This window comes from Cottoperca gobio, chromosome 10, assembly GCF_900634415.1.
Source record: "Cottoperca gobio chromosome 10, fCotGob3.1, whole genome shotgun sequence".
Taxonomy (NCBI): domain Eukaryota; kingdom Metazoa; phylum Chordata; class Actinopteri; order Perciformes; family Bovichtidae; genus Cottoperca; species Cottoperca gobio.
Window position 1 is genome coordinate 19,997,474 of NC_041364.1, and position 24,002 is coordinate 20,021,475.

General features: G+C 40.9%; 1 protein-coding gene across 2 annotated transcripts in view; it reads right to left on the reverse strand.

The window, feature by feature from the left end:
- Window positions 1–385: 385 nt before the first annotated feature.
- ppp3cb (protein phosphatase 3, catalytic subunit, beta isozyme) overlaps window positions 386–24,002 on the reverse strand; it is a 36,322-nt gene continuing 12,705 nt past the window's right edge. Inside the window, exons 3-14 of one of the 2 annotated variants that reach the window (XM_029441055.1) lie at window positions 23,607–23,731; window positions 21,152–21,263; window positions 17,645–17,790; window positions 15,969–16,108; window positions 14,004–14,081; window positions 11,845–11,939; window positions 11,438–11,563; window positions 10,561–10,638; window positions 10,309–10,393; window positions 9,251–9,348; window positions 4,806–4,853; window positions 386–1,044 (exon numbers count right to left, since the gene is read on the reverse strand). In XM_029441055.1, coding sequence (XP_029296915.1) covers window positions 866–1,044; window positions 4,806–4,853; window positions 9,251–9,348; window positions 10,309–10,393; window positions 10,561–10,638; window positions 11,438–11,563; window positions 11,845–11,939; window positions 14,004–14,081; window positions 15,969–16,108; window positions 17,645–17,790; window positions 21,152–21,263; window positions 23,607–23,731 — 1,310 coding nt within the window. In that variant the 3' untranslated portion in view covers window positions 386–865. The remainder of the gene's footprint in view (window positions 1,045–4,805; window positions 4,854–9,250; window positions 9,349–10,308; window positions 10,394–10,560; window positions 10,639–11,437; window positions 11,564–11,844; window positions 11,940–14,003; window positions 14,082–15,968; window positions 16,109–17,644; window positions 17,791–21,151; window positions 21,264–23,606; window positions 23,732–24,002) is intronic. The other variant, XM_029441056.1, reaches the window with a different exon arrangement.

Here is a 24,002-nt window from a genome sequence, read left to right on the forward strand (position 1 = left end):
TTGGGGTGGAAGGGTATAGTGTAGTGCTACAAAAGCAAACGGGAATCTCCACCCGGGAAGAAAAAGGACAGCAAGGGCTCAGATTAGAATGCAGCTGAGATTCTCTCCACACATCCCTCAGCACCAGATACCACACCACACCTGGCTGATGGCGATCAGCTCGTGTTTGCAAATGAAAACAAATTTTTTAAAATATAACTACACAGACATTTACATGTTGAAGCATGTGCACGCACACAGGCAGGCATATCCACAACTCTATAAAATCAATCGCAAGTTTGGTTCCACTTCCTGTTCTGCGATGCAAACAGGAAAAAAGAAGCATACATATCTTTTAACACCCCTTCCCCCCTTAACTCCCCCCACCCCAAACACTTGACCCCACCCTACACAGCCACGTCATGCTGACACTGTCAATCCACTGGTGGTGCCCAACATACACGGTGAACAGCAGCTCCTCCTGTTTTGCATGGGGAGTGTTTTTGTAGTTTCTTTCCTTGTTGTTGTGCAGGTACATGGAAGTTGTAGTTCACTAAATAGGGCGGATCCGTTCAGTGAAAAGACTCAGCCTTTGGTGGTAAAGTCCGGGTACGCTCATGCTCATTTACATACAGCTGAGGGCAACGGGAATTGGGAAGGTAATCATGTGTGTGTGTGTGTGTGTGTGTGTGTGTGTGTGTGTGTGTGTGTGTGTGTGTGTGTGTGTGTGTGATGTTGTGTGTAGCCTACTCAGTGTATGTAATACTGTGTGTGTGCATGGTGCATTTTCCTTGTGTATGTATACCTATGTACACTTATCTGTAAATTGGGTACCATATCAGAGTTGTTGTAACTGCAGGTATGTGTCTGTGGGAGAGTATGTCCTTCACTGTATATTGCTGTTGCTGTCGGTCCCATTGGGCTCTCCCATGTTCATGCGGCCCATTGACAGGCCAACACTATTGACGCCATCGCGTCGCGGAGGCATCCTCTCGTTGATCCGATCCAGACCTTTTGCCTCCTCGAAACTTCTGATCCGATGCTGCGGAGAGAAGCCTCTGATGGCTGCGGAGACAGGTAGGCACACACAAACACACATACAGGCACACAGAGTTAATATTTAACAACACATGAAGTAGAATCTTGTGTATCCAAACCCCTGGGAGCTTTGATGGAAACATTCAGAGCACCAAAATGGATTGGAGATTCCAAACCACATTTCATTCATTTATGAAATGTGAATGTGCTCATATTTCCAAAGCATTCAGTCTGGTTGAGATCACCTTTTAAATGCTTTCATTTGAGCACATCAGACAGGACATTTTAATAGTTTTGATCCCAATTGTGCTCCTTAAGCAGGGGTACATTTTCTGTTTGGATGAACAAGGTTCTCTCATGTATATACTGTATCTTCAGGGTTCTTACACAGACACCTACACACACTAGCATGTGTTCATCTATGGTCTGAATTCTGAACTAGGATTAGTCTGACCAGTGCTACCTGGCAATTGATCCTAGATCAGTAGTGAGAACAAAACACAGTTAGATGAGAAGATTGATACATCTCTCATGAAGCAAGTGCCAGCAGGCCTGTCACTTAGCGTAGCATCAAGACTGGAAACAGGGTCTAGAGTCTGCTCTTTTGAGGGCTGGACCCAAACTAGGGATTCAAAAGCAGGACGTATCTGACTCTATTGCTTCAGTTTCAACTATTTAACAATTTTTTAATCTGTCTCTTTTGAGTACCCCAATTTATGGAAGGCCAATGCTGAAATGCTGGAGTGCCCCTTTAAATAAAACTCAAAGTGGACCAAATAAGACAACTAGGGTTACCACTTATAATGGTGTTTGTCATCAAAATAAATGAAACCAAAATGAACAAAACGTGAAGCTTTGGGATCAGCTGAACAGCGTTCTCTGTGTCGACAGAAGCTGTCTGTCTGGAGAGATCGCTGCCACTTTTGAACAGCAGCTACTGTCATATTACCTTTTCACACTCGCAGCGGACACCTTATCAGCTACAAATCATATTACATAAAAGAACAACATAACAGAGATACCTATAATGTATTTTCTTAAACAAATCATGGACTGTAGTTCAGAACAGCACAAAAGTTACAAACACAAAAGACTATGGTTAACAAAAGCGTGCAGGGTAATAACAAACCTTGTGTACACAGTATACAGTATATCTCAAAAGTGAGTACACCCTTTAGATTTTTGCAAATATTCTGTTATATCCTTTCAGGGGATAACATTATCCTACTGAAACTTTGATATAACTTAAAGTAGTCAGTGTGCTGCTTGAATAACAGTATAGATTTATTGTCCTTTGAAAATTACTCAGTACACAGCTGTTAATGTCTAAACAGCTGGCAACAAAAGTGAGTACACCCCATAGTGAACATGTCCTAATTGTGCCCAATGATGTTGTTTTCCCGCCCTGGTGTCATGTGACTCGTTAGTGTTACAAGGATTCAGGTGTAAATGATAAGCAGGGCTGTTAAATTTGGTGTTTTGGGCACAATTCTCTCTGAATGCTGGACAACATGGCACCTCATGGCAAGGAACTCTCTGAGCGGCTGAAAAAAAGGATTATTGCGCTTCACAAAGATGGCCTTGGCTATAAGAAGATTGCCAACACCATGAAAATGAGTTGCAGCACAGTGGCTAAGATCATACAGCGGTTTTCCAGGACAGGTTCCACTCGGAACAGGCCTCGCCAGGGTCGACCAAAGAAGTTGAGTCCACGTGCTCAGCGTCATATCCAGAGGTTGGTTTCCAAAAATAGACGTGCGAGTGCTTCCAGCATTGCTGCAGAGGTTGCAGAAGTGGGATGTCAGCCTGTCAGTGCCCAGACCATACGCCGCACACTGCATCAAATCGGTTTGTATGGCCGTCGCCCCAGACAGAAGCCCCTTCTGAAACCGATGCATAAGAAAGCCCGCAAACAGTTTGCTGAAGACAATGAATCCAAGAACATGAGTTACTGGAACCATGTCCTGTGGTCTGATGAGACCAAAATAAACCTGTTTGGGTCAGATGGTGTCCGGCGTGTGTGGCGGCACCCTGGTGAGGAGTACCAAGACAAATGTGTTTTGCCTACAGTCAAGCATGGTGGTGGCAGCATCATGGTCTGGGGCTGCATGAGTGCTGCCGGCACTGGGGAGCTGCATTTCATTGAGGGACACATGAATTCCAATATATACTGTGACATCCTGCAGCAGAGCATGATCCCCTCTCTTCGGAAACTGGGCCGTAGGGCAGTTTTCCAACATGATAATGACCCTAAACACACCTCCAAGATGACAACGGCCTTGCTGAAGAAGCTGAAGGTTAAGGTGATGGACTGGCCAAGTATGTCTCCAGACCTAAACCCAATTGAGCACATGTGGGGCATCCTCAAGAGGAAGGTGGAGGAGTGCAAGGTGTCCAACATCCGTGCGCTCCGTGATGTCGTCGTGGAGGAGTGGAAGAAGATTCCAGAAGCAACCTGTGCAGCTCTGGTGAATTCCATGCCCAGGAGGGTTAAAGCAGTGCTAGATAACAATGGTGGTCACACAAAATATTGACACTTTGGGCACAATTTAGACATGTTCACTATGGGGTGTACTCACTTTTGTTGCCAGCTGTTTAGACATTAACAGCTGTGTACTGAGTAATTTTCAAAGGACAATAAATCTATACTGTTATTCAAGCAGCACACTGACTACTTTAAGTTATATCAAAGTTTCAGTAGGATAATGTTATCCCCTGAAAGGATATAACAGAATATTTGCAAAAATCTAAAGGGTGTACTCACTTTTGAGATATACTGTATATATAAAACACTAAACACACACACCATGAACTATGTTCTTTAACAGAGAAGAACCTGGCAGGAGCTAAGTACAGAACCTGTTCTGACTCAAGTTCTCTACTACGTCATGTGATCATTTGTTGAAGAAGGCCATTGGATATGGTCGAAAGCCCAGTGAAAAGCTGAATTTTACCACAGATGAAGTTTAAAGGATTGGTTTATAAAATAATAGAAATATTCCCTTAAAGGATGTTTTGGTGTGAGTTACAGAGTTAGAGATATCTGTTGAGTTTTTCAAATGGTCAATTTGAGCACCACAAGCCAAGTGGCAACTAGTGTCATTATATTGGAGAGAAAACAGACATCTCTACGGCCGATATCTCCAACTCAATTTACACCAAAACAATCTAGATTGATAAATAGCTCTACAGATAAGAGGGAAAATATGTATTAAAATGTTGGGGTGAACTGGGCCTTTAACACTTTGCATTAATTTATTTTCCTCATCTTTGGTGACTTTTCTTCTGCTTGTAGAGAAACAAATAGTTTGCATTATCTTCTATAGGACCTATGAAATATAAAGAAAAGACTACCACTGCAGAATATAAGAGGTCGTCTTTATACACCCACTCCCACCCACAGCCACACTGTGTGTGTGTGTGTGTGTGTGTGTGTGTGTGTGTGTGTGTGTGTGTGTGTGTGTGTGTGTGTGTGTGTGCGTGTGCGTGTGTGTTGGATCTGAATATAATGTAAATTAATGTTTGTGTGTTGGGGGAGAAGGTGTCGTGGTGTTTCCTGTTTCCCAGGAGAAGGAAAGAGAATGATATATGGATGCTTTGTGTGTTTTAATGTGGTGGCTTCAACGTGCAACACTTTTATGCTTTTTTGTGAGTGCTGATTGGTTAGAGGAGCTCAGTGCATCATGGGTAAGATACATCTATGACCTTATGAACATGAGTGACTGAGAGCGCAGCCATGCTGCACACACAACACACATACACACACAGTGGAATGAGTGGGACTTTACCTTCAGCGTCCTTAACTGTCTCGATGGCTTCAATGGCCTCAATGGTAGCTGAAGGATGGGCAAGGAGAAAAGAAGAAAGAGAAAGACAAGAGGACATGAAGAGAGAAGATGACAGAGTCAAGAGAGAAGATTTAAGAAAGAAGGAGAAGAAGAAGAAAGGAGTGAAGGCTGAAACATGCTACTTTGCAGTTGCGTGTAAATGTAAATGCAATCCAGTCACAAGGGTGAGCGTGGTTCACAGAGAGCCTTCAAACTCTCAGGTAAATGTTGTCAAAAAAACACTGGCTACTTGGGTTGGTCCAACACCAAACAAAAAAACAAACCAATCAACGTATAACTTTCAGTGAGATATATCGATGGTATAGGGCGTGTGTATTCAACTAAAATTCTAAGAGGTCCAGTTAGAGAAAATTACCGCGAGCAAAGGTCCGGAGCATCATAATGTCTAACCCGGGTTATGAATTAGTGTGATATATATTGAAGCAGCCTAGTAGCTGTATCAACGTCTGCACGTCATCAACAACTGTCAAATCTAATAAAGAAAGTACAACTTAAAAACATTTAGAGAATATTTATCATCACTTAACATTGAACTATGCAGATATATATAATACTGTAGATATGTATAGTGTTCTTCTCGGGCTGCAATTAAAAATGAAATAGCTTTTGAAAGATTATGCATCTTAAAATCAAGTGCTTAATCTTAGAAAAATAAAATAAAGTGTAGCAGCAGCTTGAGTTTCCCTTTTTCTTTAACTGTTTCACATCTTGATTTAACTCTCAACACATTTTAACAATTGAACAGTTTAACCCAGGCTAGCACATCCTGGGTTAAACTGTTCTGTGGCTGATGGTGATGACAGGTGGTCTATTTGCTTTATTTTGTCACAAATCAAAATCATATTGGGCTCTTTGTGCTTATTTTCTGTGCCCTCAGTTCAGATTTGAGTGGGTATGTTTGGTCAAAGACGTTGTGCTTTGTCTCATAGTGGCGTTTCACATCACCACTTGTAATGAGCACCACGGTCTCTGAGCATATGAGACGCTGGTGTTGTGCTCCAGTGGGAAGGGATGAATATGAATGAGTCCATTCTGGGTTGAAAGCTCTGTTGACTTCTCTCTTCTTGGAGAGCGCCATGAGTAGTTCTTGTCTGGTCTCTTCGTCAGTGTTTCTCTCCCTTTCTCCGTCTTCTCTCCCTGTATCGCTAACTCGTCTTTCCGCCTGTCTCTCGCCTCTCATCTGTCTGTATTCACTTCAGAGTCGCAATGTTTGCCGGTTGGAATGCACAGATTTGATAGGCGGCGTATCATCACGTGGGATGGCTTAACTCGCATGTAATTGGTCTGTGAGTTTCCTGAACCGCTAAACCAGTGCCGTAAAAACGAGTGCAGTGATTCTCTAGTTCACTCCTCTCCTTTCCTCCTCTCTGTTTGTGTGTGTAGGTGTGTGCGAAGTGCCGCCCTTCGTGATACAGAGCGGAGCGAATGTGAATGCGTAAAGCTAAAAAAATATCCGGGTCCGGTTCCGGGTCCGGGTCCGTATAGACGGAATCGGAGTTTCGGGCTTCCGGTGGAATCGCAATGCAAAAGTGAGCACCAACTCTACAAGGGCCGCCATATTGGATTTCTTCTCTACGTGTTTACATTGCATTTAGCTTATTCTTCAAGCGTGTTGTAAACAAACCTACTACTCTACAATGAGTTCTGAACTCCTTTCTTATGATGAGGTTCAGATGTGGAAAGTCGAAGCTTTGAAAGTATTTTGCCGCAAGTGGAATTTAAAGGTTTCAGGAACAAAACTGGAACTTATTGCCAGGGTGTTTGCTGCATCAGAGATGGGCATTGAGGAGCAACCAACAGCTAACGAAAGACTTTCAATCACAGAAAAAGAAAAGACTAAGCTTTTGGTTATGCCGAGTGGCGTTTCAGAGCCTGATCCCTTGACATTGCAGGATGGCTGGGTCAATGAAAACAACAGCATGACTTCTTGGCCGCCGATATACCTCAGCGATATAACATTATGTTTAATGTCTGACCACCCAGGGAACGATGTCGAGTTTCATAAACGAACTTTGAACGAATACAAAGAAGGCAAAGCATTTAGACTGTTTGACTCTGGCTGGTTGAAACAAATATCTTTCAATCCTCTCGCAGATTCTGAGTTTTGCTTTTTGAAAGCAAAATGTACTCATTCAATGAAAGTTTCCCATACGCCACATTCGGCATGGATCTGCGCAGTCAAGAAAACTGGTGATATCATAAGTGCTTATTGCAGTTGTGTTGCAGGATAAGCTATTATAAATATATACCTAACTTGTGTTTGTTAATTATTATAAACTCAATATATAGAAAGTACATTTGTCAATATATAAATCAAGTAGATAGACTACATACCGCAGGTCGAGCTCACTGCAAATCCGCGAAGATTTCTTGGGCTCCCAAGACTTCCCATTGTAATCCTGTCTCTTTACAGCTTTGGTCCATGCTAGCCTTCTATCATTGTTCTTTAGTGCTGTTGGAAATGGAAATAGTTCGAACGGGGGCTTGCAGTCACAATTTTTGCAATCGTGAAGCTCACAATGAGATTCTGCCCGTTTATTTAGCTTTCTCCCACTGTTTGAACATCCTTTCACCACACAATGTCGGTGTCCAAATCCCATAACTAGAAGAGCGATGATTACACACTGAAAACTAGCCAAATACAATGTAAACACGCTTGAAGAATAAGCTACTTCTTACTTCTCGTCACTAGGAGAAGCGGCAAAGCTTTATGATAGCAGCCATTTGCTCTTTTCTTCTGTGCATGTTTTTGTTTGGCTTATTCTTGAGACTACTTCACTTGCGAAAAGCAAAGCACCAATGTGAGAACATGCTTCGCTTAATCCCGCCATACAATCATAGTGTGCGAGGATGACATCGCCGCTCTTCTCACTCACAAACCACGGCTTGAGCGGTGTATCTCAAGCTCTTTGAGAGTGATTTACACGGGCATGACGAGCACCGTTATCTTTCAGGGGTTTGGTAAGAAGACTACCAACCCAGCCAGAAACAAAGACATAAGCATCTAAGCTCTTGTATGCCTTAATTTGTGCGTTGGTTGCCCACAACGTTTGTAGCACAAGGTAGTTCACAATATCCGGATATTCAATCGGCGGTAATGAATCTAAATCTTCAATATAATCCGACGGCTTTAGCGTGTACGGGTCAAGGCCGCAAATTTGGACTTTTTCTCTGAATCTTGCCTTTGCAGAGGACTCCAGAGAGTCACAATACTTTGAAGAAGTCGGAGTTGTTGTTCGCTTTAGACACCATTGTTGATTTGTATACCAACCAACATGGCGTCGCACGCATACGTCACACAGTGTTGTCACGTGATTGCACACGAAGGATAGGGGTACAGTTGGAGGCCAGGCCCTATGTTGCATCCCCCTCTCTCCCTCCCCACACTTCCTGTCTGCCTCTCAATGAACTGCTATGAATTGAAGGCCAAAATGCCCCTAAAAAACATACATGATTTGGTAAATGCAACATAGTAAAACAGTGTATAAAGGGCATATATCTTTTGAGATTTAAATGAGAAATTTAGGGGAAAAAGTAAGATAAATAACTCAAATACTCTTGGAGATTATAAAGTCATACATTTGTGAGAAGAAAATCAGAAATTCTCTTAGATTAAAGTCACAAAGTTATGAGAAAAAAAAAGGAAACCACATCGCTTCACTTTGCATGCCACTTTTTCCATTTAGTTTATTTTCTCGTAACTTTGTGACTTTTGTCTTGTACATTAACACAATCAATCTCGGAAAATCTGATTTTTTTTCTCGCAACTCTTCTGGCTCTGTAATTGTATTTATTTTTTACCTACAATGGCCCTGATCATCAGTGTAACCTAGACCTGTTGTTCTAATTAAAGTTAGGTGCAATTTGTGTTAGCAGACATTAATACGAGAACGCATGACTCCGACATGTTTCAGGCTTTAGTCTTGTGAGGCCCTCAGAGCAGCACCGAGACCATGGCAAGGTCAGGGGGCACCTGGTGTTAGCAGTAGCTGGTGTAAGATCAAACACACACTTTAGCTGTCTGTCCTTTTTGTCATTCTCCAACTCTCTTTCCATCTCTTACTCTCTCTCACACACACACACACACACACACACACACACACACACACACACACACACACACACACACACACACACACACACACACACACAACCAGAAGGCTGTTAGTATCCTCAGCGCCAGTGATGTGAGGTGGAGAGCGAGCGAGTTAGTGAGGCATGAGAGGAGAACAGCAGAGGAGGAGAGGAAAGAACTGGAGGATGGTCCAAAGCAGATATTTAAACTGTGTCTGTGTGTACTTGTGTGTGTTTTAGTACTGATCTTGAAGGTGTGTCCATGATTAAGAGTGTGTTTGTGTGTGTGTGAGAGTGTGTTAAACACTCACCGCTCTGCAACGTTTGTTTACCCCCAGAGAGCACGCCGCTGGGCAACATGCCCGTAGGAGTCAGTCCCTTCAGGGTCAACACGTTCTCACTCTCCTCCCTGAGAGACAGAAAGAGACAGTGTGTATGTGTGTGTGACAGGTGTGTGTGGAAAGAGAAAAATGAAAGAGTTTACACACTTCCCCTTTATGATGCACCTGCAAACACACAGAAACAGCACACTGAACATTTACAGGTAACAATCTGGTGACTTCTGATTAACTTTTGCAAATATTAAAGGAAATACAGCACTTATAGGAATACTTTATACACACACACACACACACACACACACAGGAGGAATGTAACAAAGTACATTTACTCAAGTACAATTTTAGGTACTTAACTTGAGTCTTTTATTTTCATGATCCTTTCTACTTCTATGCCGCTACATTTCAGGTAATTATTATACTCTACTACATTTAAATACATTTTCTTATTATTTACATTTTGATAATCAATAATAGAAAATTGAAGATTTGCTGGTTTCCCTTTAAATAATGTAACTCTGATGTTTGCACTGCTGGTTGAACAAAACAGACATTGTGCATGTGACACTCTGGGTTCTTGGTAATTGTGACGCAATCTTCACTATTTTCAGAATTTTTACAAACCAATCAATTAATTAATTAAATGAGAAAATAATTAGCAGATACATCTGAAATGAAAATAATCATTAGTTAATAGTTTAAAATGAACTCCACTTAAACTATCTACAACAGTAAAATCCTGCTTTTACATTAATGTATCAGTAATAATAATCTAATGATATAATATTGAATAGTAAAAACAGTCCCAGGGGACATTTTACTGCATTGAATGCCTTTACTTTTAATACATGAATTACATTTTCCTGATTATACTTACATAGGTTACTTTTATTTACATTACAAACAATGCAGGACTTTTAGTGTGACAGAGTATTTTTACAGTGTGTGTATTAGTACTTTTAGTTAAGTAAAGGATCTGAATACTTTCGCCAACACTGCAACACATACAGTACAAGCAGAACTCAACCCACCGTAGAACAGAGAACATTTTAGCCATCTTCCCAATGGCTCGAATCTTGTTTTTGATCACCTCTTTCCTGGCTGCTGCTGCACTGGCTGGATGGAGAGAAACACAAACTCATTAACGGCATTTCTTGTAATCATAAAAAAAAAAGGTCAAAATATATTTGTAATTTCCAAAATATGTTTCAGTTATTTATTATATTATTCACACTAACATAGGTTTGAATCATGCGCTAACGTCAGTGTTGAGTGTTTCTTACCATCGAAGATCTCCTCTCCGTCGTTCATGAGTTCGTCGTCAGAGCAGATACTCAGGACGTTGACCAGCATCTCAGTCACTGCAGGACACATGGACAGGGACACACACTTAACCAGGCACATAGTTACAACCTGGTGGCCGCGGGGTTAAGATGCCAGCCATGAACCAAAACACCCCGGATACACGCCCAGCTGGGGACTCTTGTTGCATGTCGCTCCCTATCTCTCTCTCCTCATTTACTCTCATCTCTCTACTGCTGCTGTCCAATACTGGCATAAAAGGCCTCAAATCTGACTAAACTCTGGTTACTCACGACTCCCTAATCCTGTAAGTAGGGGTTGTACACCTTTTTAAGCTGATATAATTATTATTTTTAGAGAATATTTTAAGTGCCACTACAACCATGTAAAGTACATAAAAATGATATTAAACATTTATAGAGATTATCCCTTGTACTGTGTTTTACTTTGACTGTGCTGATTGTTGAGATCAAGCAAGGACAAGATGATTACATTTTCCTCATCAGACTTCTTTGTCTCTTTGTACCCGAGAGAACTGATCCATGACAGCTGCTATTGTATAGTACTCTATGTGAGATGTTACTCTGACTAATGTTATTTCATGTTTGTTTTACTGCTGCACTCAATGCTGCAAAACCAATTGCCTTTCGGGGACAAATAAAGTTGAAAGTTGCAGTAATAAAATGTAAGTGCATTTGCATTGATTCGCTTTTTAATCTAAGTGTAAGACGTGTTTCTCTAAACCATAAGAAGTATTCCATTAAATATTACATCACTGAAGACGACCTGAACTTCAGATGTTTTGATTGCACTGCACGTAGAAGAGTCTAAATAGAGGACATATGAGCCATGTGGTACCTTTTTCTCCCACGAAAGGCAGCGACCAGGTGAAGACGTCCATGAAGTTGGGCAGCCAGTAGGGGTGAGGAGAGCAGTTGAACTGACGGATGTTCATCACATTGTTCTCATACTTCAGCACCGCCGCTGGACACACACACACATATACATGCCTTTTAAACTTTGGTCAGATTTAGACAATAATATTTTATGATCAAACATCATGTTTCAACATACACAATGAACATTATTCAGTTAAAAGATGATCCCACATACGTAAAGTATAGGCATCTTTATCAACTTCCATGTTTTAAGTGTTCCTGTTCAGTCTTGGATGCAGAATAACATACTGAGTCTAAAGTTATTGCACCGCGGTGCTCAAACTTCAGCTTTTTGTGTGTGTGTATTTGTGCATCTGTATGTCTGACCTTTGTTGTTGTAGACATCCAGGTAGTTTGGAGCAGAGAAGATGGTGATGAGCGAGGGGAAACCTGTAGTTTGACTCTTCCTGTACATACGATACCTGAAGAAAGAGAGATAAACAAACCCACGTTACAGCTACTCAAATAAAACAGGCTTTTGTGTGAGGGTTTGCTTCAGAGGTCTTTAAAACCAGACAGACTGGTTGAAGGCGAGACAGCCACGCATTTAAATACAAATGAAGGAATCTGTGTGGGCAGAATGATAGGGTTGAGTAAGAGGGTACTGACAGCCCCCAGTGTTTGAGTGAAGCTTCCAGCTCAAAGCTAACGTTGTCAATTAGGCCCAGATCAAGGGACTTAGTCACAAAATAAACAAGTGTGGGTGAAGTTAGTTTCATGCAAGCAAAGAAGAACGTACCGAGATTAGACATGACAATGAACAAAAGCACACATATTTCAGTTGCACCCACAAACAAAGCACAAAAGCTGCCTTCTGCTTGCCAGCTCCCTTGAGGATAAACTAATTACCAAACTCATCAGTAATCAAGACTTGTGGTTATTTATTATAAACAGACATAATGTAGGTGTTCAGCAGAATGTGTTGGCTGTTTTCTTATTAGAGTTATTTTCATATTGTCTTCACATTGTCTGTATCAGTGACTACATTTACATGCACACTAATATTCCACTATTATTTTGAATATGACAATATTCAAAATTTAATACGGGTCATGTAAACAGTATATTACGTTTGGATATTCCGAATGAGGTCCAAATGAAGCATTTTCCAACTAAGACGTGGGATATTCAGATATAATTATTATTGAACATTATGAGAGACTTATATATCAACAGGTTTTTGGATATGGGCAAATATTGGAACGGCCACTTTTTCAAGAAGGTGGTTGAGGGCATGAAAGAGGGAGGCTGTGTTTGCACGGTCAAACAAGTCCAACACCGATAAATAACTTTGAAAAAAAATCCTATTTCAACGGCTGAATGTAAACAGGAATATTAATTTCATTAGTCATGTAAGCAGCTTTTTCAGAATACAGAATATATTGTGCATGTGAACGTAGTCAATGTAATCAGCACATGGCTGGTTCTTGTTTGGTCTTGTTTACAAATGTTGCCACAGCAGGGCACTGAACACTGTGTCTGATGAGCCAATCAAATGAAGGCAAAGTAATGGCTCGGCATCAATCAGGGTCCTGATTGGCTGCCTGGTACGCTGCTCTACCACAATGACACATACTTTGCATTTCTCCCTGGCTGTGACCCAGTATGTACAAATGTTAATAGCATACTGTTTTTGCAGTTAGTATGCAAGACATCAACATATTTAACCATGTTATATTATATAATAATAAAAAATGACTCAGGCAATTAAAATTCACAAAGAGAAACCAACCTTCTCCAGAAAAGTAATAGTTGTTTTTGTTTTCTGAGGTGTTCCTTGTGCATTGTATTGTGGGAGTAGATCAAGTGTTTTTATTATGCATATAGTATACATTTTTATTTATTTCACTTTTTCTGTGTGAACACAGAGTGTACTTGAAACCTGCTTGGAATCAGTTCTGTCTATACAGCTTTCATTGCATTTTGATTATGCTTTGTTTAAAAGTGTCAGTAGTTTTAGATGAACACACACCATTTCTCATCTGTACATGCGGTGCTATTTAGAATTATAAACTACTAAAATTATCATTTCTTTTGACCAGCCACGAACGATTACCAAGACCGTCCAGCTGCATGATAAAATATTGTTAATGGGTTCACCAAACAGCAACAGCACAACTCATAATGCAGCAATTAAGGCAGCACTATTATATTGAGAGGATTTACGCTAAGATAACAGATGCCAGGAATGGATTTGTAGGCCAGAAATAGTTTTTTCCAACTGCTTTATTTAGACTAGTGTTGCAAACTTTACATTATGTTTTCAAGCGATGAGTTAGTTGACCTGAATATAGTTCAGGCTGTTGGTGCTCTCCGTCAGACAAACTCTAACAATGCTAATAACACGGTTTAAGGGTGAATTTAAGTTCAATCTACCGAAGGAAATTACAGCACAGAACATGAAATGTCAAGGTAAGCCATTAAATTAAATGGTGCTCTCTTTTAAGCCGAGAGAAGGACTGAGCCGCGACAGTCAGTCAGCTTACCCAGCATCCTGTGCTTCATGCGCTCTGATGATTGACAGCAGGTTGTTGGTCTGTAGGAACTCGCACACTGCTGGGTAACTGTGGACGGAAAGAGAGACACAGAGAGAAAGAGTGAGAGCAAGTAAGAGTATCTGAAGTGCAGAACTCAGATCTTTAAAGAAGCAATACTACAGAGTAGAAATACTCTGTTTCAAGTCAAAACCATGTATTCAAAACATTACTTAAGTAAAAGTACAAAAGTATTAGGATCAAAGTAAAAGTACCATTTCATAATAATGTGTATTAATATTATTGATGCATTAATATGTGTTCATCACTTGTGTCACTAATGTTGCAGCTGTTAAAGGTGGATTTCATTTGAATTACTTTATATACTGCTTGGTAGTTTAATCTACAATAATAAACACATCACAATTTATATGTTGATTATATTTTGTATTAATAATCAAAATCTGCTAGTAAGTAAAGTTATCAAATAAATGTAGTGTAGAGTAGAAGTATAAAGTAGCATAAAATGGAAATACTCAAGTAAAGTACAAGTCTTGTGAATTGTAGTACAGTACTTGTGTAAATGTAAAGTTACTTTTAACCACTGCTGAAGTGAAGCAATGGACAAAACATACAGGGGAAGAAATACACAGTAAAAAACACTTTTATAGCAAACATGTCACGTGTTTTATATCAAGGCTATTGTAAAACACTAAACAGATTGAAGTATTTAAAGTCTAGCAGTGGGAGATGAGTGGGCCTCTTGTTTTCTAGTGTCATGTCTAACTGAGACCAGCAGGGGGCATCAGCAAGCACGAGGCAGGCCTGAGCAGGGCTTATGGCCTCCTCTGTGCTGAGTTGGTCGATTGATGCTGTGTGTGCTAAACATAGAAAATCACTGACAGACAACATGTCATAACACAGACTTTTACACACTCTGCTGCACTACGACCACACGGACGCTCTGCCAGCTTCAGCTCCGCATCTTTACGTTCCTCCATTTATGTTTCTTTATTTCCTTCTTTTATCTTCTACACCACCACCACTACCATCACTACCATCACTACCACCACTACCACCACTACCACCACCACCACCACCACCACCATCCTCCTCCCATGTTGCTCTCACTGTATCTTAATATCACTCAATATCTGGCAGTAGTAGCCAGTCGTCATAGCAACAGAACCGTGCAGTCTCCCTGGGGATTGTGGGATATCGTTTCATGCTGAAACCAAACTGTGTGTGTGTGTGTGTGTGTGTGTGTGTGTGTGTGTGTGTGTGTGTGTGTGTGTGTGTGTGTGTGTGTGTGTGTGTGTGTGTGTGCTGTGTTGATGTGTTTGCTCGTACACTGAATGTGTGTGTGAAACTGGATGAGATCTTCTGCCTCGTGTACAAATCCCAGTGATTGTTATTGGATCTTGGATGTGGTGTAACCGTGCAGGAAGCATCTCTCCGTCTCTTTTCTCATCACCAGCATCCCAAACCAATACACTGAAGTCCATTAAACTTATTAGATTCCACATGTGTAGATGAAAGTCACATCTCGCATCTCGTAATTGATGCCAATAGGGAAGGAACCAGACATATTTTCATCTGGAAATGTTATTTTCATGTCTGTGTGTTTTTGCTTGCCTGCTTATTTCTTACCTAAAAACATTTGATTTTGTTGTGATGTATAATTGTCAAAACATCATCAGTTAAAATATTTGTAATAGTCTTCTGTAAAGCCTCTGACCAATACAAAAAAGAAAAGAAAAAGTCAAAACTCGCTAACGGCGGGCGAACACAAGGCTCTAAATATTGCATTCATCCTGGCTTGTTTGTAAGGTTAGTTCATATCTCTGAGCTTCATAAGCACAGGGATATATTATATTCACTCACATTAAAGGGGATATTCTTCTAAAATAAACTATCAGAACTGTAATGTAGTATTTCTTTTTGTTTGTCCTTGTGAGGAGTAGATGTGTCCTGTACCTGTAGAAATAGGAGCAGCCTCTGACTGTGTTGTGGCCAAAGTACTCCTGGGTTTTCTCGTTGCCAAAGTCTTCCAGGGGGTCGGCCCACAGCAGGTCGCACATGGGTCCAAACGCCGGGGGCTCCTTGAACCGGTCCAACTAGGACACACACACACACACACACACACACACACACACAAATATAAGTTTAGAGAACGCACAAACACAAAAAAAAACATATCGGATACATAACATTAAAAGTGATATAAAGCATTCAGGCATACAAATGCCCCAGTACATATAGGATGAATCAGAAGAGAAAGAAAAGCACACACACAACAAATACTGTCGGAGCAGAGCATCTCCATGACAACCCTCACCACATAGGAGGGAGAAGATGTCACACCAGCAGATTCACCATGGAAACGCTGCCATTAGATGAGGAAGTGTGTGTCCTCGTGTCCTTGTGTTCATGTGTGTGCCTTTGTATTCTGTAGTACTGTGGACTGTACACATGCAGCTGTACTGTAGTCACTGCTTTCTTATGGGTTCTCTGCTTTCACACTACATGCGGGTATTTAGGCAGGAATAACAGTTGGTGTGTGTTTAAGTCCGCGCTCGCAGGTGCGTTTGTAAATACAGATGCAGTGAAGTTGAGAAAAAGGGTTCCAAGTTGTGTTAAGAGGGGACCCCTTTTAACGTTCACACCGCCGAACAGCATGCTGGGTCCATTGATGTTTGTGTGAGCTTTTGCACCCAAACGGTGTGTATACTCTAGCATTGCTAGGGGATGCAACTATGTCTTGTATTGCTCAGTGTCGAGTGTGAAGTTGTTTGAATGAGCGGTTCTCGAGAAAGCAGCAATACCACAGGCCAAGCAATCGGCCTATTACGAACAGGCACAGAACTAGAGCGGACTATGTTACCAAGATGTCAGTTCCTTAAAATGGACACTATTTATTAACAGACAGGGAAAAGTAAGTACATTTTGTTTTAGCTTTAAGACTAATCTCACCAGCTAGCTTAACATTAACATAGCTTTCCTACATGCTGTTTCTCTGTAGCAGAGTGAGCAGCAAGTGTGACAGAAGCTTCTAGATTCCACAGATAAATAAACCAGAGAGAAGTTACTGCAATACATAAACAAAAATAAAATAATAAAAATACATCTAATACAAAATACAGGTGTATCTACAGGGGTATTAGGTGTGAGAGCAATGTTGCTTCTCTTTTAGCCATGATTTAAAACATTACAAGTGTGGTGCATTTTCACTTCAGTTCCATGGTTAGACTTCTTTAACAGAGAAGACTGATTGTCCAAATGAGGTTTTGCGTAATGCAATGTGGCAGTTTTTTGAAGCCCGTTTGTTGACTATACTGTCTTGTACCAAATTCATTAAGCAGGGAAGGAGCATGACCATGTAAGCATTTAACAATGAATTGGAATGACATAAAAAGATTTCATAGATGTTACAAGGGTACCACCCCGTTGGTTTTATTGTCTAGTTATACAGTGATATGAGGGGTTTTAGTGTTGATTGTGAGGCTTGTCACAAGGTAGTTTTGCACTATGAGGGGTGAGAATATGTAATAACACAGCACGATTCAGATCTTTACTCATTTTGACATGCGTTTTGCCTGTGTAGGGCAATATTGTTCATTCAAAATTGTATGCGTGTGTGCTTCTTTTCGTACCTTCTTGATGTCGTCCAGTGTGTGGATCTCTGGTGAAAGCCCCCCATGCACACACAGGAACTGCTGGTTCATCAGGGCTGCAAGGGGCAGGCAATCAAACGCATCCATGCAGGAGTCGTACACCTGCTCCGAGTACTTGATCTTACCTGGAGGTGGTTAGAGGGGGGCGAGAATATTTTGAGGCCAGAGACAAAGGAGCGCCTGAATGTGTTTTTGACGAGCTTTGAACAGCCACCATCCCCACAAACGTACAGTCAGTCCCTGTTCCTGGGAGTGTGAGTGTTACTTATTGCACACAAACACAGTGCTGAGAACAAACAAACATGGAGCTTTTACATGGATGAATCAAAAGAACTCAGTCATCTGAAGCTTCAGACAGACTTAAAAGCATAATTCGGTTGACTTGGGTATAAAGGCAGTAACATGTAGGATTTTCACATTGCATGTTATTAATAAATGCGGCTATCTAACTAGGCTAGGCTCTAACATTTAAATTAAAATAAAGTATTTTTTAAACATATGCTGCACGATTGTGGACCTGGGAGCACCTTTGAAAAAAACCATTGTAAAAACAAAACACCACTCCAGCACATGACCCGGTTCTCTCGAAAATGCTACTTCCCAAGCAAGAAATGTACAGTAGTGAAAAAATGCTTCATATTACAGTAGAAATCACAGTATTACAGACAACATATGGATGCAGAGACAACAATTCTGTTTACAGTGAACAAAATCTGACCCAAATATAAACATGAAGTAGCGTAGAGGCGTCACTGTGAGGCTACATTTTTGGCTTTATGAAGAACTCCTTTGATTTTAGTAGCGATATTAAATAAAGACATCCAACACGCAGCATCTTTAAAGTACATTTCACACATGGGCGTAACAATACATCTGACACAAAAAAATATCACAGGATTAAAAATAGCTGAAAGGAGATCTGAGGAGAAGAAGGAAGAGGGAAGGGTTGATTTTGGAACGCGACCGAGCTGGAAGAAGGGAGGAGAGGAAAGGAGAATGATAATTTCATAAAGAGAGCAGGAGAGAGATTGATAGGAGGAGACAGGAGAAGGAGGAGAAGTTAAGAGCGGTGAGAGGAAGAGAGGAAGGAGAGGAGACAGCAAGGGAAGAAGAAAGAGAGATGGCAAATAGAAGGGAAGAGCGTGAGGGCACGAGGATGACACATACACAAATCAAAGCCCGTATTGTGGAGTAGCAGTGTACATTAGCCAACATTTGTGTGTGTGTGAAACAGAGAGGAGTGTGTTTGTCAACCTCTCCATCTGCCTTGTGTAGAGCAAGAGCTCATTATTGCTAGTCCACCAGTTTTCAGCTCCTTCCACACACTGACACTTAAACATTTATGAAGACGCTCTTGTACACGCATGCAGTCACAGTACATACTCTTGCACACACTTGTGGTGTACACACACACACACACGCACATGCACACGCACACGCACACGCACACGCACACACACACACACACACACACACACACACACACACACACACACACATACACACACATACACACAGCAGATGGTAATTGAGGGCGACCACTATTCGCCACAAGCAACAGGGGAAATTAGCTTCCTTGTCCCTTGGCCAATCAGACATAGAGGAGCAAGTCCCTGAGCCAATCATTAAGGGCCAAATTAATTTGCTGCTAATCACCCACACTCGGACAGGACGCGAGGAGAGTCAGAGAGTCAAAGAGAGAGACTGTGCGAGGGAGGAGAATATGGAGGATGGATGGAGAGGAAGAGGGTGAGAAATACAAATGAAGTAAGGAAAGAAGTACTAGAGGAAGGATGGATGGGTTTGTGGGAAAGGAGGGAGGATACAACCTGGAAGGATGGACGGGGGAGGAAGAGAGGAGATCCTACAGGAAACACATAACTTTACAGCTGAAACGATCAGTCGATGAGGAATCAATTAGTTGAATGACAGGAAATGTATCTGCAACAAGTGACTGTTCACTAAACCACTCCCCCCGAACGGTGAATTGTCCAATCCTAGTTTAGCAACAGTAGACCTGGCAGGCCTAGCTTTGCATTTCTCCACATGTTGAAGCGTGCATGGGACTGTGTGAGAGTGATACTCAGTATATGAAGGCTGTTTGTCTCTGAACTGCAATTCTCACGCCTCAAGTTGCTAATCAGGCTGTAAACAATGACCAGCTCATGGAAGAAGAAGTCTTGGCCCGGATATCCGTTAACTACACCACAACCCACAAAATATTAACCGCTACCCCCAGAGGCTGGTCGTCAGACTGTTAGCCAATGGATTCCAAGATTGGCTCTAACACAAGCTGAAAACATTAGCATGTCCAGCAAACTAGCTTACTACCTATAGTAGTAACTTAGTGTTACTTCCGTGGCCAAGGAGCATTTTATTAGCCAACTACATTTTGTGAGTTAGGGTTCCACTGTGTAGTTTCCCCCACTGTGTGGAAGCCTGTCCTGGACGCTGCTATATCAGAGTGGAGGCTTTAACATTACAGTTTGTCTGTCCTGCTCAATTGGATTTTGGGAGGTTTACACTCCAGCAACTTCAGCCAAACTCGTTAGCTGAGATAGCATTACATTTGCCAAACACATTGGTAAGTCCTCATTCTAAAAGCTTTCTCTCTTATTACAGTGAAAGTGAAACATGCTGTTCAGAAATATGAACAGTGAAGCAACCTTTCTTGCTTGTCCAATTATGTAAGCTAAGCAGCTAAGCATGGTTACGCATGAAATAACAGTCCATTATCTTTCCTTGTCGTTCTTATTGGACTAACTAGCTCTACACTGCAAAAACAAGACCAATGCTGTTTCTTTATTTCCATGTAGGCTATCATCTTAAACTGGTGAGGATGATGACTTTTTTGTCTGGCACATGTAGCTTCAGCCTCATTCTTTTAGCATTATATCATATAAGCCTACATAAGACCCCCTAACATTCTTAAACGAGTCAGCTGGAAACTTAAAACACATTGCCAGATGAGTTTTTAATCAACTCATTGAGCGAACATTAGTTTAATTAGCTAGCTAACCAACATAAATCTGATGAAGCAAGGGTATTTTTAGCCAGCAAAAAAACAAATAAGAGTCGGGCTTAACAAAAATCTCGACTTGCAGCTGTAAATCTGCAAGATGCATACATGCCACGCAAGAATGCAGGGGCTTAGCGAACAGTCAATTCTTTCAATGAAGTCATTTTATTTAAACAAAAATGCAAAAATTCCTCCAATGTGAATATTTGCTTTGTTTTTAATGTATTTTTTTACATTTAATCAATTGATTAAAAAATGATCTGCAGATGAATCGATACTGAAAATAACGTCCGCTGCAGCCCTACTTAGCTTTATGATAGTTTTAACTGAAAGAACTGATATAATTTGAAGGAGTAGGATGGGATGACGTTAAAGAGGGGAAAACACACAAAGAGAGAAGCAGTGTCACAAAAGTAGAGCGAGAGAAGGAGCACGTTACATTGGGAGGAATCACAAGAGTTACTCACATTCTTGTTTGAAGGTGAAATATTCCGTCAGATGTCTACATTCATGGTTTCCCCGTAGAAGAAAGAGTGTCTTTGGGTAGAGGCTTTTCAGTGACCACAGGTATAACACACACTAAAGGTTCACCAGGGAAGAGAAAGCATTTCAACTGGTTAGAGATAAGCAGCTGTATTAACACCAACATTATCAAACTCGCCAAAAAAGAGGTTGTTTGAGAATTTATAATGCATTATGTTAAGTAGCCTAATTGCAGCAAAAATACTATAATACTATACTATACAAATTAAGCTAATTACATATTTACTGTATACAGAACTATTTTAGAAATATATGTAATCGCTTAAGAACTAGTTTGACACTTTGTGAAGTAAGGTCCAGTCATACCAGCACAGCAGGCAGAGTCTTTTTTCTTTGGACAGAGCCAGGCTAGCTGTTCCCACCTTCTTCTTGTCTTTATGCTTAGCTAAACTAATAGAAAACCCACAATACTTCAACGTTTGTATGAATTAAACAAACACCATATAATGTGCTAATTGCAGATTTCTTTTTTTTTACTTTTGAATGAAGCTCAGCTAGCAGTTCCCCCCAGCTTTCATGCTAAGCTAAACAAACCATCTTCTTGCTACACTTGCATATTTACGTGTTTCCTATAAAAACAGTAAGCTAAGGAGGGCGTTTAAAGTAGCCAATAGCGCTGAATGTGCTTTACGCCAGGTCAATGTTGGGTCAGATACTGGCGTATAGGTGATGACCAGCGCAATAATATGTGATAAAAACATAAACATCTATTTTGATTTCATGGGAACTTTAACAGATAGACATGAGAGTAGTTTAATTTTTCTTATTTAACTCAAAGCAAGAAAGCAAATATGCGTACTTCCCAAAATGTCCAACTATCCCTTTAAACCACACACTACAGCAAAAGCAAGTAAGTTCTCTTTAGCACACCATTGCTAGTAAGTAATTGTATCAGGCAGAGTCGGGTTTCATTTCACTTTCAGTTCTCATTAAATTCAAATTGGAAATTCAAAGCGAGACACAGAATCACGATGGAGACGTTACAAGGAATTCCTTCTCTGAATGAACCATCCGCTGCCCAAATCAATTGAGCTGAAATTGAATTGATCCTTACCCCGGTCTAAAGATAGACAAACAAGAACAGGAACAAGAACAGACAAGAACTATCCCAAATAAGAGCAATGCTGATTGCTGTGTCCGACTTTCATCTTTTAGAATATAAAATCATCCAAAATGTTTTCACTTTGTTAATCCTGCAAACCTTTACGCAGTATCGTCCATGCTCGTCAGTAAGTCCGCTGTCTATGTGCCCTGGTAGTGCGTTAGGAAGGTGGCCTAAATATTGCTCCCTCCCCTGCAAGCTCACTCCATGTCAGTGATACAACCCTCATGTCTCATGGTGGCTAAGTGGCTCAACAAGCTAAGACATTTACCATGTGCTCATAGGCATCATTCCACACAGGAGTCTGACTGTTTACATAAGTACAACACATGCAGCCATTTAGCTGAACCTGTGATAATGGACTGAACACAGAACATATGAAAAGATAGGCTAGCGTAAATTGACTGAACCTGCTTGGCCCACTGACTCCAGCAAAACTATAAATCAGCTAAAAGTATGTTTGTACTGACGCCGAAATGCTGAACCAGTTTGTGCGTCAATGCTAGCCAAGTTTGCTAGCCAGCCCCTAACGTTAGCTTGCTGATAGGACAGGATTTGGTTGCAGAGATGGGACGTTCATGAAGAAGCAGAATGAATTAATATTTAGCATCAACCCTGTTGATTTTATTATTTGGGATTTAGTGGATGGTTAATCCAAGAGATAGGTGGTGTAGAAATGTAGGAAATTTGTCTTAAATTACAATTTTCTTTTGATCTGTAGGCCAATTATATATATCTTTTTGCTCCCCTATTTTAAAACATAAGCGTCCCTGCATGTGTTGTGTTATTATGGATTCAAGTCACATTCCGGATCTGTGGGGCATTTCTGCCAGGCAAAGTCATCCTAAAAATACCTTATTGCCCTCACGTCTATTCTACAGAATCAAATATCCTAACAGCCCTCTGGATACACCATCGCTGCTCAGTTTCCATACATATTTCAGTAAGCAGCATATTATGCTCTTGTTAGTGATTACTGACCTTGAATCGTTCATGAATTTTAAATCACTTTGGTCTATGTACATTTGCAGACTCACATTGTGGCGTGGCGAAGCTAATCTCAAGTACCTTTTGTACATTTATAATACATTGGCTACAGCACAGTCTTGTAACTGTATACCTTAGTAGTGAAATAAGCCTTGCAACTACAAACTGTATAACAGACTTCAGGGCAATATAATGGACATTCATTTAGTTGTAAACTTACTGTATACACAGTACAGCGATCTAATAGCATTTTTGAGTGAATACACACCCAATAAAGTGTCCATCCTCACCTCGATACTGAAGTAGCCCCTGTCCACATAGTCCCCCAGGAAGAGGTAGCGTGTGTTGGCAGGAGATCCTCCCACTTCAAACAGCTTCATCAGGTCAAAGAACTGGCCGTGGATATCTCCACACACTGTGGAAACAGCACACAGCGACGTTAAGATCGTACAGACCAGAGTTTTCAGCTGACACATGTTAAGTTTCCACAATTTAATACAAATAAATGTGGGACCATCTTTGCTTCAGTGGCTCCATGTGGCCTGATTTGCATTTGCAGAGGTACAACTGTCCTCTCTGCTGATCTAGAAACATCATTCACCTGCCTAAGAAAAAAGACAAAAGGTGATAAAAATATCCTCCTGAAAGAAGTTACTGCGATCACTTTGACGTCTCTGTTTGAATAC